This window comes from Perca fluviatilis, chromosome 15 (assembly GCF_010015445.1).
Source record: "Perca fluviatilis chromosome 15, GENO_Pfluv_1.0, whole genome shotgun sequence".
NCBI lineage: Eukaryota > Metazoa > Chordata > Actinopteri > Perciformes > Percidae > Perca > Perca fluviatilis.
The window spans coordinates 28,414,080-28,426,354 of NC_053126.1; the positions used below are offsets into that span (position 1 = coordinate 28,414,080).

At 41.1% G+C, this 12,275-nt stretch overlaps 1 protein-coding gene across 1 annotated transcript in view; it reads right to left on the bottom strand.

Annotated features, from left to right (window-relative positions):
* Positions 1–12,275, bottom strand: part of pdxdc1 (pyridoxal-dependent decarboxylase domain containing 1) — a 34,002-nt gene that overhangs the window by 4,705 nt on the left and 17,022 nt on the right. The window contains exons 13-20 of the mRNA XM_039824326.1: positions 11,097–11,167; positions 9,536–9,641; positions 9,257–9,431; positions 6,563–6,681; positions 6,340–6,461; positions 4,333–4,425; positions 4,127–4,223; positions 2,887–2,985 (exon numbers count right to left, since the gene is read on the bottom strand). Of these exons, the coding sequence (XP_039680260.1) occupies positions 2,887–2,985; positions 4,127–4,223; positions 4,333–4,425; positions 6,340–6,461; positions 6,563–6,681; positions 9,257–9,431; positions 9,536–9,641; positions 11,097–11,167 (882 nt within the window). The remainder of the gene's footprint in view (positions 1–2,886; positions 2,986–4,126; positions 4,224–4,332; positions 4,426–6,339; positions 6,462–6,562; positions 6,682–9,256; positions 9,432–9,535; positions 9,642–11,096; positions 11,168–12,275) is intronic.

Sequence of the window (12,275 nt, forward strand, 5' to 3'; positions counted from 1 at the left end):
AATCTTTTAATGTGTGTAATTATAATGTGTTGAGTTATTTAAACAAACTATTGGGGAAATAAACGCCCGCTTGTCCCGAGTCTCATTGATAGAGCCTGCGGCTGGATGTAGCTCTATCAATGAGAGCTAGCCCTCCTCTTAGAATTCCTCTGGAATTCACAAATATCATTATCTTGAAATCGGACACCGTTGTTAGCTTTATAAAACCTTTAGGGAGATGTTGTATAAGTGGGCGTGTGAAATTCAAACTGTAAATATACTCAAATTAAAGGCGAAAAGGAAGCTAACTATCCGTGATTTGTAGCTAGGATTGAAGGGACAGTCACAGCTAACGAAACACCTAGTCTTCACAAATATTCATTAACTTGAAATCGGACACCGTTGTTAGCTTTATAAGACATATAGTTAGATTTTGTGTAAGTGGCGTGACGAAATTCAAACTGTAAATATAATCAAATTAAAGCGAAAAGGAGCTAACTATCCGTGGTTTGTAGCTAACATAGCTAGGATTGAAGGGACAGTCCGCTAACTGAAACACTTTGTCTTCACAAATATTCATTAACTTGAAATCGGACACCGTTGTTAGCTTTATAAGACATATAGTTAGATTTTGTGTAAGTGGTAGGAATTCAAACTGTAAATACAATGAATTAAAGGCGAAAAGGAAGCTAGCTAACTATCCGTGGTTTGTAGCTACACATAGCTAAGATTGAAGGGACAGCGCTAACAAACACCTAGTTTTCACAAATATTCATTAAATTGAAATTGGACACCGTTGTTAGGTTTATAAGACATATATTTAGATGTTGTGTAAGTGGAGTGTGAAATTCAAACTCTAAATATAATCGAATTAAAGGCAAAAGGAAACTAACTATCCGTGGTTTGTAGCTACACATAGCTAGGATTGAAGGGACAGTCACAGCTAACAAAACACTTTGTCTTCACAAATATTCATTAACTTGAAATCGGACACCGTTGTTAGCTTTAGAAGACCTTTAATTAGATTTTGTATAAGTGGCGTGCATGTGTGTAACATGTGGTAACAGATTGCTGGTGTAACAAGCTCGCTGGCGCTCTCACTCTCACACTAGCGGCCATTTAGCTAGCAGGAAGGGGGAGTTGAAGGCCCTGGAGCTCTGTCAGGGCAGCGGTGTTGGTAGTCCCTGCTGTGGGCTGCAGCAGTGACCGAGCTCCAAGTACCTCATAGCAGGCCGCGGTCTGTGAAGGAAGGCAGGCGGGCGAAGAGCAGCACGGCGGCTGAACTCCGACACACAGTCTTACCAAATTTGCAATTAGCCATCAATTTTCGTAAAACGGCCCATATTTGAGCTTTATATAGTTGATTTCTCGCTTAAAAAAGTATCAAAAGTGAATTTAATAACGAAATAGCCCGATAAACAATGTATAACTTTGCAGTGTCTGAAATATGAGAGTCTCCCATGTGTTTCTATGTAGTTTGCTCAAACCAATCAGCACGTAGCTCATTCTGAATATTCATGAGCATACCATATTTGGAAGAAAAGCTCTTGTTCCAAATAGAGCCATATTCACAGGGTAGTTAAGGGCCTAATAAAATATCATTCGGGCAATTTTCAGCCCAACCAATGTTACATACCCCATTAGGAGACCTTAAGGAACAGTGTAAAATACCCTATATAATCATTCTATCACCCCTTTAAGGCCTTAAATGGCCTAGCCCCGGCGTATTTGTCAGAGACTCAAACCCTTCGCAAGCTCAACAGGTCATTACGGTCATCCAATCAACTTGAATGAATGAATAACGAATGAATGAACAACATACAAAAAAACACTTTACTGTACAAACTGTGGGGTGATCTTCACTTTTGCAGTTGCTGCCCCAAGACTTTGGAACAAGATACCTCCTGACATTCGCGCTATTTCAGACGTAGCTCTTTTTAAATCCAAACTTCTTTATTTAGGATGGCTTTTACTACATAGCAGCGTTGTGACATTTTCCCTTTCTTCCTCCTGTTTTATTGCAACCTTTTCTGATTTTACTGTATTCTATGTTTTATTCTATTTGTTGTATGTTATGTTGTTTTATTCTTGGTCCTTGTTGTAAAGCACTTTGGATACCTGTTGGCTGCGTTAAAGCGCTATATAAATACATGTTGATGATTGATTGACTGATTGATTGATTGATTATCCCTTCCTTTATTGGTAGGCTTTTCATTTGAAATAAATCTGCAGGAAGAGCTCAGTCTTAAGGTGTAGACACATTTAGCCGACGGCCGACCGTTGACAGAAAACCCCGTCGATATGATCAGCCGCGTCCGAGGTCCAAAAAACTGCCACAGAACACACCAAAAAGACGAGAGGAGACGAGACGTAATACATCTCTATAACTGCAGGCGGCGCTAATCTGTAATGTTGCCCAGGAAATGAAAACCGGCAGCTGATTGGACGAACGCGTCACATGGGTTTGTTTTCTCCGGAAATTCAGAGCCAGACAGTCATGGCGGCCGTTCAGAATACGATCTCATATTGTACTAAAATAGTTCACTGAAACGTGTTTCTGAAAACACGTTAAGCGAGAAATAGGCCATGCAATTGCTGAATCTGTCTTCGTTTCAGCTCAACAAAGGTCAGTTTAAGATTTTCCTCAGATTTTGAGAGACTCTAGTCACCTCATCCCGCTCGTCATTTCCGGGTGAGTCCCGACTGCCCTGCCGCCGACCGAACATGTCAGGTCGGCCAAAATGAACGCCGACAGCCCCCCAGACTGACGACGGCATGGGACACACCGAACAGATTCGAGTCACTGACCTCGCCAGATTGTCCAACGGCCGATAATCGGCCTGGTGTGTCAGCGCCCTTACTGATGGTAACTTAACACTAGTGGGGGGAAAAAAAAGACAATGCTACCTGGTAGTTTCTTTGATGAGGAGGTGGGAGTCTCTTGCAGGGACGGCCTGCCTGTCTGGGCCTTGGTGGAGTACGTCACCTCTGTGGAGTCCAGGGAACCTTTGGACACACACCATTAACATTTACAGAATGTTACACACAAATACTGACACACATTCACACACCTTTAAAGGTCCTATGACATGCTGCTTTTTGGATGCTTTTATATAGGCCTCAGTGGTCCCCTAATACTGTATCTGAAGTCTCTTTCCCGAAATTCAGCCTTGGTGCAGAATTACAGCCACTAGAGCCAGTCCCACAATGAGCTTTACTTAGGATGTGCCATTTCTGTGTCTGTAGCTTTAAATGCTATTGAAGAGGAGAGAGGGGTGGCGAGGTGGAGGGTGGAGGTGTGGCCTTGACCAAGTGCCATGCTTCGCTTGTTTTCAAGCCATGATGTCGCTCTCTTTCTCATGGGTGGGCCAAATCCTCTGGGCGGGCAAAGCAGAGAAAGGGGAGGTAACCTTGCTCCTTATGACGTCATAAGGAGAAGATTCCAGATCGGCCCATCTGAGCTTTCATTTTCTCAAAGGCAGAGCAGGATACCCAGGGCTCGGTTTACACCTATCACCATTTCTAGCCACTGGGGGACCATAGGCAGGCTGGGGGAACTCATATTAATGTTAAAAAACTCAAAGTGAAATTTTCATGCCATGGGACCTTTGATTGATTGATTTTATTTGACCACTTAAATATAAAAAATATGAAACAGCACTCTGTGTCATACATTAAAAATACATAAATAGTCAGGGATAACACAATAAAGCCCAAAGACTTATTTCCATTGTGGTCCCTTTAATAAGAGCTTATCAGCATAATACACACAGTGTAAGTATGGTTCTAACCCTGTACTGTATGTAGCAACACATGGCCATTCGTGTACATTCAGCATGTTTTAAAATGGGGTCTCTTTTACATCATATGTACTGTATATTATATTAGACTCGTATTTGAACATAAGTTCTTTACAACGGTCCACTCATAATTGTGGGACAATTACAAAAAAAGACTGACAAAGCAGTCATGTTGAATGAAGTTTGAAAAAGTAGATGATATTCATGTGACATTTTAGACTACCACAAAGCTCCCTTTTGATTGTGTTGCGCTTCAAGCTCATCACTGGGTTGAAAAGTTACACCTGATGTGACATTAAGGCCACTTCAGAGTGTCCTAATGGTCACCATACAACGACACACTGTACCTGCAGCCAGGTTGAAGGTCCGGCCCTTAATGGAACTTTGAAATGGAGAGAACCAGTTCAACACAGAGCCAACCAGAGGAAGCTGCCTCAGCATCCCCTACAGACAGAGACACATGAAAGCAAAGATTACAGACAGACAGACAGACAGACAGACAGACAGACAGACAGACAGACAGACAGACAGACAGACAGACAGACAGACAGACCTCTTCCATGAGTTTCTCCTCATTGGCCAGTTGCAGCTGCTGCTCTGCCTCCAGGATGCCTTTCCTCACCACCTCTGTCATGTTCTCCAACAGCTACACAACAAAGAGTCACTATGATTTATAAATGTCAAATAAAAGACAACACAGTTAACATACTGTACATTACTATGAACATGTGATTCCTATATGCATTTTCTACAACAAAAATTATTGGGCAACAACCAAAGCTGGGACTTTTAATATATCATTGTATGATCATTAGGTCAGGTTATTGTGATGGATTTATTCCTGTACAGTTGTTATCTTGAAAGAAGCCCTTCATCATTCATGTCTGCCGTAATTAACACTAAAGCCTGATATGTACCATTTAGAAGCCTGGGACCATGTCTACACGTTAAGTCTTTCAGTTTGATAGATCCGGGCGTGTGCATGAGGAGGCCGGGGGGGGTCAGCTCTGACCCCTCACATGAGGAAAAGGTGACGCTTCTGAGTCACTAGTCTCCCAGTGCCAGGAAGACACTTTCAGGCAGAATCCAATCCGGGAAAGAGAGATGTTTTGGGAACGCCTGATGATATCGACCTTATGAAAAGAAACCATTTTGTGACTGACTTTTAGCATTTCTCCATGGCAAACCAGGCTGCGCTAACATGCACTTCCACCATAGGCCGTAAAAATAATAACGGACGTAGCATTGGTGACGTCACCCATTGGTTTGTGTACTGCCGTTTTGAAGCCTGAAGATTACATTTTGGCAGTAGCCATCTTGGTATTTTGGAGAATAACACGGTTAAGCCAGTATCACTATGGGTTCAATGGTACTAAGCTAAGCGCTAAAGAGGAAGAGTCCCGGATTTTCAACCCTTCTGAGTCATCCAGCGGAGATTTACCGGAGGGTGAACGCAGACCTCTGGGTACTGGAGCCATTCATCTGCATGTACGCCAGGACAGAAATTAGGCAGACTTTCCCTTAAGTTACCAGCTAACATTAGCGCTAGCTAGCTAGCTTTGGTTGGCAAGGTGCTACCAGCACTATACAAGACAATGTTAGGCGTCAGAAATGTTCCAGTTAAATTCGCTGAAGTGAAAACACACAGTGAGAGGGTCAAAGTTTAAGATGAAAACACGGCAACAGCCAAAAACAAGTCAAGGTCTATTTTAATGTCCACAGTGTTAGCACTGGTTAGCATTGCTAAGCCTCTGTCCTGATTGACAGGTCCTAAAGCCTCCCCTGCTTTATCGTCTGTTTTAAAATAAATGGGACCATCATTTACTAAATGAATATCATGCTGTATTGAAGAAGACTCGAAATTAGCGATTGAGAAAATTAACTCATTACGAAAATCTTTACTGAGGTAATCAATCGAGAAGTCATTCTCTCACAGACTTCTATAGAAACTGACTTCTTTTGGGAGCCAGTGGAAATTAGAGAGAATGCAGCTTTGGCTTCACTTATCAATGCCGGTAGTTGCAGCTTGTTTTCCACTACAGCCTCTCTGCAGGAGACCGCTGTGGTCCTGCGTGGTAGCAGGGCTGACAGAGAGAAAGAGCAACAGTGATCGGTTCCCAGCGCAGCTCCAACATGCCTCCAAGGTGAACAGCTTCACCTTGCAAATAATCAAACTGGGGGAGTTTTTGTTGGGGAAAATTTGTCAAGCCATTCATTCTTTCTTACTTTTTCATCATTTAAAGATGGGTTACAGTAACACAATTACCCCCAATCATGCTAATTATAACCTATTAAAATATAACAACCAAAAAAATAATAATAATAGCGACCACTTTGTCAGTATTCTGGTGAGGGGTAGTCTATTTCGACGACGTTACATTTCCGGGATTGTTCAGGTGCCGGCAGAAATTTCGCCGGATGTCCCTCTTTTCAGCCGGATGTCCGTCACCTTTCTCTTTCTAGTGTAAACTATTCATTTAATCTTTGATGAACCTTTTTGCATCTATCTAATAGCCCTTCAAGTATCCTATAAAAAAAAAAAGAATGATGTAGCAGTTACCCTCCCGCTCTCCTCTATGTCCCTCCCGAGGGCAGCTACTGTATCCACCAATTCTGAAACATCGACGTCCTCCGTCACCATGCCAACAAAGACACAGTGCTCCTCTGTCCCAAACTCAGGGCCTGGGGAGAGAGAGGAGGAGATGGGGAAAGGTGAGAAAAAAAGGTGAGAAATGCTGTCAATACACAGTTGACAGGCCTCTGAGTTGTGAAGAGGCACTAACCAGTGGAGAAAACGATGTCAGTGTCAAGGTCTTGGAGTTTCTTCAGCAGCTCAGTGTTGATTTTCTCCAGCTCCTGCTTCCTCCTGCTCTCATCCATTCCTTCAGTCTGAGGCTCGTACCTTAACACACACACACACAAAAAAAAAAAAAAAAAAAAAAAAAAAACACACACACACACACACACACACACACACACACACACACACACACACACACACACACACACACACACACACACACACACACACACTTTGAATCCTACTGAGCACCACAGCTGATCCCAACATTGTTTAAAGGTTGGTCATTTGTTTATCGCTGCTGGTTTAATCTATGTAGTGTTTATTTATCCTTTTGTCTGCGGCAACTGTCCGACAAATACAACCACTACAAGACATTCAGGGGTTTCCCTGCCGTTATAAGGTTTAGGTGCAGCGCCTAAGCTGAATGAATGTAACTAAAAGTCTTTTCTCAGACCTCATGATTGTAGTTGGACTTCTTTAGCAAGTTTAGTCTTTAAGCTTTTTGAGCGTTATTTATTTATTTATTATCTGCTCTAGATTTTCCAACGTTCCAAACACATATGGTGACAATAACGTTCCAAAGTGATGTGGAAAAGAGACGCAAAACTACCACAAAAGAGACACAAACTGACCCCAAAGGAAACACAAATGGCCAAAAGGAGACACAACACGACTACAAAGAGACGCAAAAAAAAAACTACAAATAGAAACAAAATGTCCAAAGAAATGGCTTTTTTTTTTTTTTTTTGTTAAATTGAAAAACATAACATTTTCTGTTATTTACTTTCTAACCCCCCCACCAAATACAGGCACATAAATCTTCCTCAAAGCCAGGGAAAACACTGACATTACAATTAAAGGCAGGCATTTAACAGAAAAGTGCTCCACAACAGCATCACCAACAATCAGTCTGTTGTGATGGCTTACACAGAGGTATCGGTCACACAAATGTTCCTTATGGCTTTATTCAGACATGGCAGGACTGATCTAGCCCATTTATCAACCTCGCTTTCACCGATGGTTCCTCGCCTAATGAGACTTGCCTGAGGAATTGCTTGCAACTGTAACCAACCAACCCCTACTCTCCTGTTCCATCTCTAACTCTCCCCACACTCCAGCCAATTAATCAAGTCCATTTCTACCGAAGCAGACCCACTTATCCCTGTACTTCACTTATGTAACACCTTATTTATCTTTCGGAGGAAGTGCTCTGACTTCTCCGTCGTCTTCCAGTTGCCAAGCGTCACACTTATCCCCTACTCTATCCAGCTGCTGGTGTGGAATAATCCAACGGGTCACCTAACCAACTTAAATATCTAGTAACCACCACCTTTGTTTCCTGTTTGCACACCGCACTCACTGAACCATATGACTTACAGAGTGATGTAACTCTAACCATCCATCCAGCCCATTTATCAACTTGACACACTGATCTTACAGTGCTGCTCATGAGTATAGGAACCCCTGCTAAAGTTGACTAAAAAGAGGAATACATTTTTTTTTTTAAATTGATCTTAATGCCTTAATTGAAACAATTAGGAAAAATCCAACCTTTGAGAACACCAATTTTCTTTGTGAATGATGTATCGTACATAAATAAATGTTCTTCCTTAAAATACAGGGGGCACAAGTATAGACACCCCTATGTTAAATTCCCATAGAGGCAGGCAGATTTTTATTTTTAAAGGCCAGTTATTTCATGGATCCAGGATACTATGCATCCTGATAAAGTTCCCTTGGCCTTTGGAATTAAAATAGCCTCGTCACATGCCCTTCACCATACCTAGAGATTGGCATGGGGTACTTTCCACAAAATCATCTCTCAATGCAAATCAAACCAGCCATTAGGATAACTGAAATAAAACCATGCCAATCTCTAGGTATGGTGAAGGGTATGTGATGATGTGGGGCTATTTTAATTCCAAAGGCCAAGGGATCAGGATGCATAGTATCCTGGATCCATGAAATAACTGGCCTTTAAAAATAAAAAATCTGCCTCTATGGGAATTTAACATAGGGGTGTACTTACGTATGCCCCCTGTATTTTAATGAAGAACATTTATTTATTTACGATACATTATTCATTCACAAAGAAAATTGGTGTCCTTAAAGGTTGAATTTTTCCTCATTTTTTAAATTAAGTCTTTAAGATCAATTTCCAAAATCTGATTTTTTTATTCCTCTTTTTAGTCAACTTTAGCATGGGTTCCTATACTCATGAGCAGCACTGTATGTACTATCTCATTTATCTGAGGAGGGTCACCTGACCATCTACTGCTTTCATCCCATCCTTAAAACTCTCCAATTAAGTGTTGTGAGTGAGCCAATTCATCAACTGCACTACCTCTGAACCTCCCCCACCTGTGTGCCAACTCATTCAGATCTGCTGAACCACCACTTTGATCACTCATTGTTCTTTCCCTAGTCTGGATCAACGGAAGTACATTTTCAGGATAAAGCCTCCTTTGACCCTCCCCTTCCTCTCTCTGTGTGTTGTGTTTTTCTCCTTTCTCAGAATGCATCTGTGATGTAGCAATACCTTACTCCACAGTGCTGTATAATATGCAGGATTTTCCTAAAAAACAACATATAAACTCATACAAAAGTAATCCCTCTCAATCATCACTTCACTCACTCACTCCATATTATGCCTTTCAAGTGTTTCCGTTCTTACCGCACAGCGCCGAGGCCAGGCCAGCTGAGGTCCTGGATGTATGTGAGTGAGGGGGAGTGTCGGTGGGTTTCCTCTCTGAAGTCCTGTCTGAGGCACATTGTAGAGCACATCACGGGCAACAGCTGTGCCAGCTTCTCCGCCAGCTCCTCAATGTTCTCCTGCTGGGTCCCCAGAACTGGACGGGAGGGAGAAACTCATGGTCAGGACTGTTACCTGGTGTTGTTTGAACCCTAGCTAACAGTTTTTAACATTTAAAAATCATGTGAGTGTGTGTGTTACCTGCAGCAGTCAGGAGGGGACTGAAGCGGACACATGTACCCTCGTCTTCGAGCTCCACTACATCTACCCCGCTGCTGGGAACCAGCTGCAGCAGCTGTTCACCCAGCTGCACCCAGGGGAAATGGGAAAGGAATATATTAACTGTGTGGTTGTTGAGAGGTAAGTGTTCAAGAGCCCCCTACTATGCTTTATTGGATTTCCCCCGTCTTTAAGTGTGTTGTATAGTTGTTTGGGCTTTTCAAGAAGCCGGGGCCAAGAGCTCAGACAGAGTGTTTCAGACAGAGGAGCTGCAGCAATGGGCAATATGAGAAAGATAATATTATTTGGAACATTAAAGCATGTAAACCTATATTAGCAGACCCCAAGAGTACAAATATGACACTGAAAAGGAGTATAATAGGGTCTCTTTAAGTGTTGAGAACATTATTTTGTGAAAAAAAGGTTCAGTTCTGACTTTTGAACCTTTTGTTATAGCACACAATAGTCACACCAAATTAGTAAATTTAATGTTGTTTGGAGACTGGACACAACCGTGCACACAGCCATGGCCATGGACTTTAGAAGGGTGAGAGTTTAAACCTGAATTCAGATAGAATGTGATAAGTTATCAACCAAACATCCATAAATCCATGGTTACATTCTAAATCATGTCTTACTTTGAAAGCGTGCACACGGCGAGGTGTGGACTAGTGTGAGCTTTAAACACTTCTCCCGCCCACCATGTTTTATTGTTCATATTCTAAATACTATCAGCACATGGTATCATGTTCAGTATGCAGGATATTTCAGACTGGCACCTGAACACCTTGTGAGCTGCTATGTGCATCAAACAAACACAGAAAGATCTAACATTCTTATCAGCCAATCAGCCTGCAGATGTTTAAATCCCACAACCGCTTCATTCACATTATTTCATTTATATAAAAATCTTAATTTTCGGAGCATTAACTAGCATAGGCACAAAAATACAAGGCACAGTATGTGTTTAACCCTTGTGTTGTCCTTCCGGATAAAAAAGTAACCCTTTTTTCAACGTTCTTGATGCTTTTTTTGAAGTTTCTGTCACTTTTTTCAAGGTTTTTGTTTCTTTTTTTCTGAGCTTTATTTTCATTACCACTGGATTCACCACTAACCACTAACACTAACCTATTAGTTTTACACTTATTTTGTGGCATTCATGACCAATAAACATCATTTATATGAAATTATACAAATTAAATTTTTTTGTTACAAAAAAGCTGATATTATGAATTATTTTTACTAACAGTTAAGGTATGTTGAGAGAATCACAGACTGGTATACGTCAGTTAAGTCAGGATACTGTTTTGAGACAATTTCATTTTTTCCTCCAAATGCTATAAAATTCAATAAACCCCCCAAAATTAAATGAAAGTAATGAACTGATCATTAATTATACTCAAAGAGCATTTCTATGGAACTATCCGTGTCATTTTTGTGCAATTTGCTTGAAGGAAACCCACATTTCTGATATAGAAACTTTGAAAACGGGTCAAATTTGACCCAAGGACAACAGGAGGGTTAAGGAGGAGGAAACACTCACCCATCTGTTGAAGGCATCCAGCACCTCTTTATCCCCAGCACAGTAACCTTCCACTGAACCCCCACTGGACGCTACCATCAGAAGAAAGAGGGAAAGGGAAAGGAAGAACACAACAATATACTGCGATTATCTTGGTATTATGTGAATAATCCCTGAACTCCATTCACATGCTTGAGCATGGAATTTCATTTATGAGCATTTGGGAACATTATGTGTAACAAAATGGTATAAGCTCAAAAAGGGGAAATTCCTAGCTCTTCAGAGCTTGTAAGTGCATCTTATAGTCTTCTAAAGCAAAAGACAACCCAGTCACACCTTTAACTCTAACCACCACGTAACAGCATGAAAGATCAGTGAGGACCCTTCTACACATAGCACAGCCTCTTATCAGTGAGGATGGAGAGGGAGCTGCAGCAGGTCTCTCTGTGTGTGTGTGTGTGTGTGTGTATGTGTGTGTATATATATATATATATATATATATATATATATATATATATATATATATATATATATATATATATATATATATATATATATATATATATATATATATATATATATATAGGGTGGGAATCACCAGAGGCCTCACGATACGATATCATCACGATGCAATATTATTGCGATTTTAAACATATTGCAATATTCTGCAATATAATGCAATGTATTACCTTTTTTCCAACTTCAAATTCTTCCTAACTTCAAATGATGTCCTCAAAGGAAAATTTTGTCAACATCTGTTTTATCTAAAAGATAAATTTCTCTGTTTGTTCATCTCACTTCAATTTTATTGCTGCAAAATGGGATTGTCAAGCAGACAAACTGACCAACACATATATCATAAAAGATCGATACTTGGCGTCTGTGTATCGATACATCGATGTATCTCTATACATTCTACAAATAGACACATGTCAACAGTGGGGATCAATATCCACATCCACATATGACTGAATGGAGTGGGAGGAGGAGTGAGTGAGGAGTGAGGAGTGAGTGAGGAGTGAGTGAGTGAGTGAGTGAGTGAGTGAGGAGTGAGTGAGTGTGTGTGTGTGTGTGTGTGTGTGTGTGAGAGAGAGAGATTGGGCGATTCACTCTGACACCAAAGACCATCTTTGAACAGGGTCACAGGAACAGAGGTCACCATCTCCCACAATATAGAACTACCTGTTATCATGCGACTGA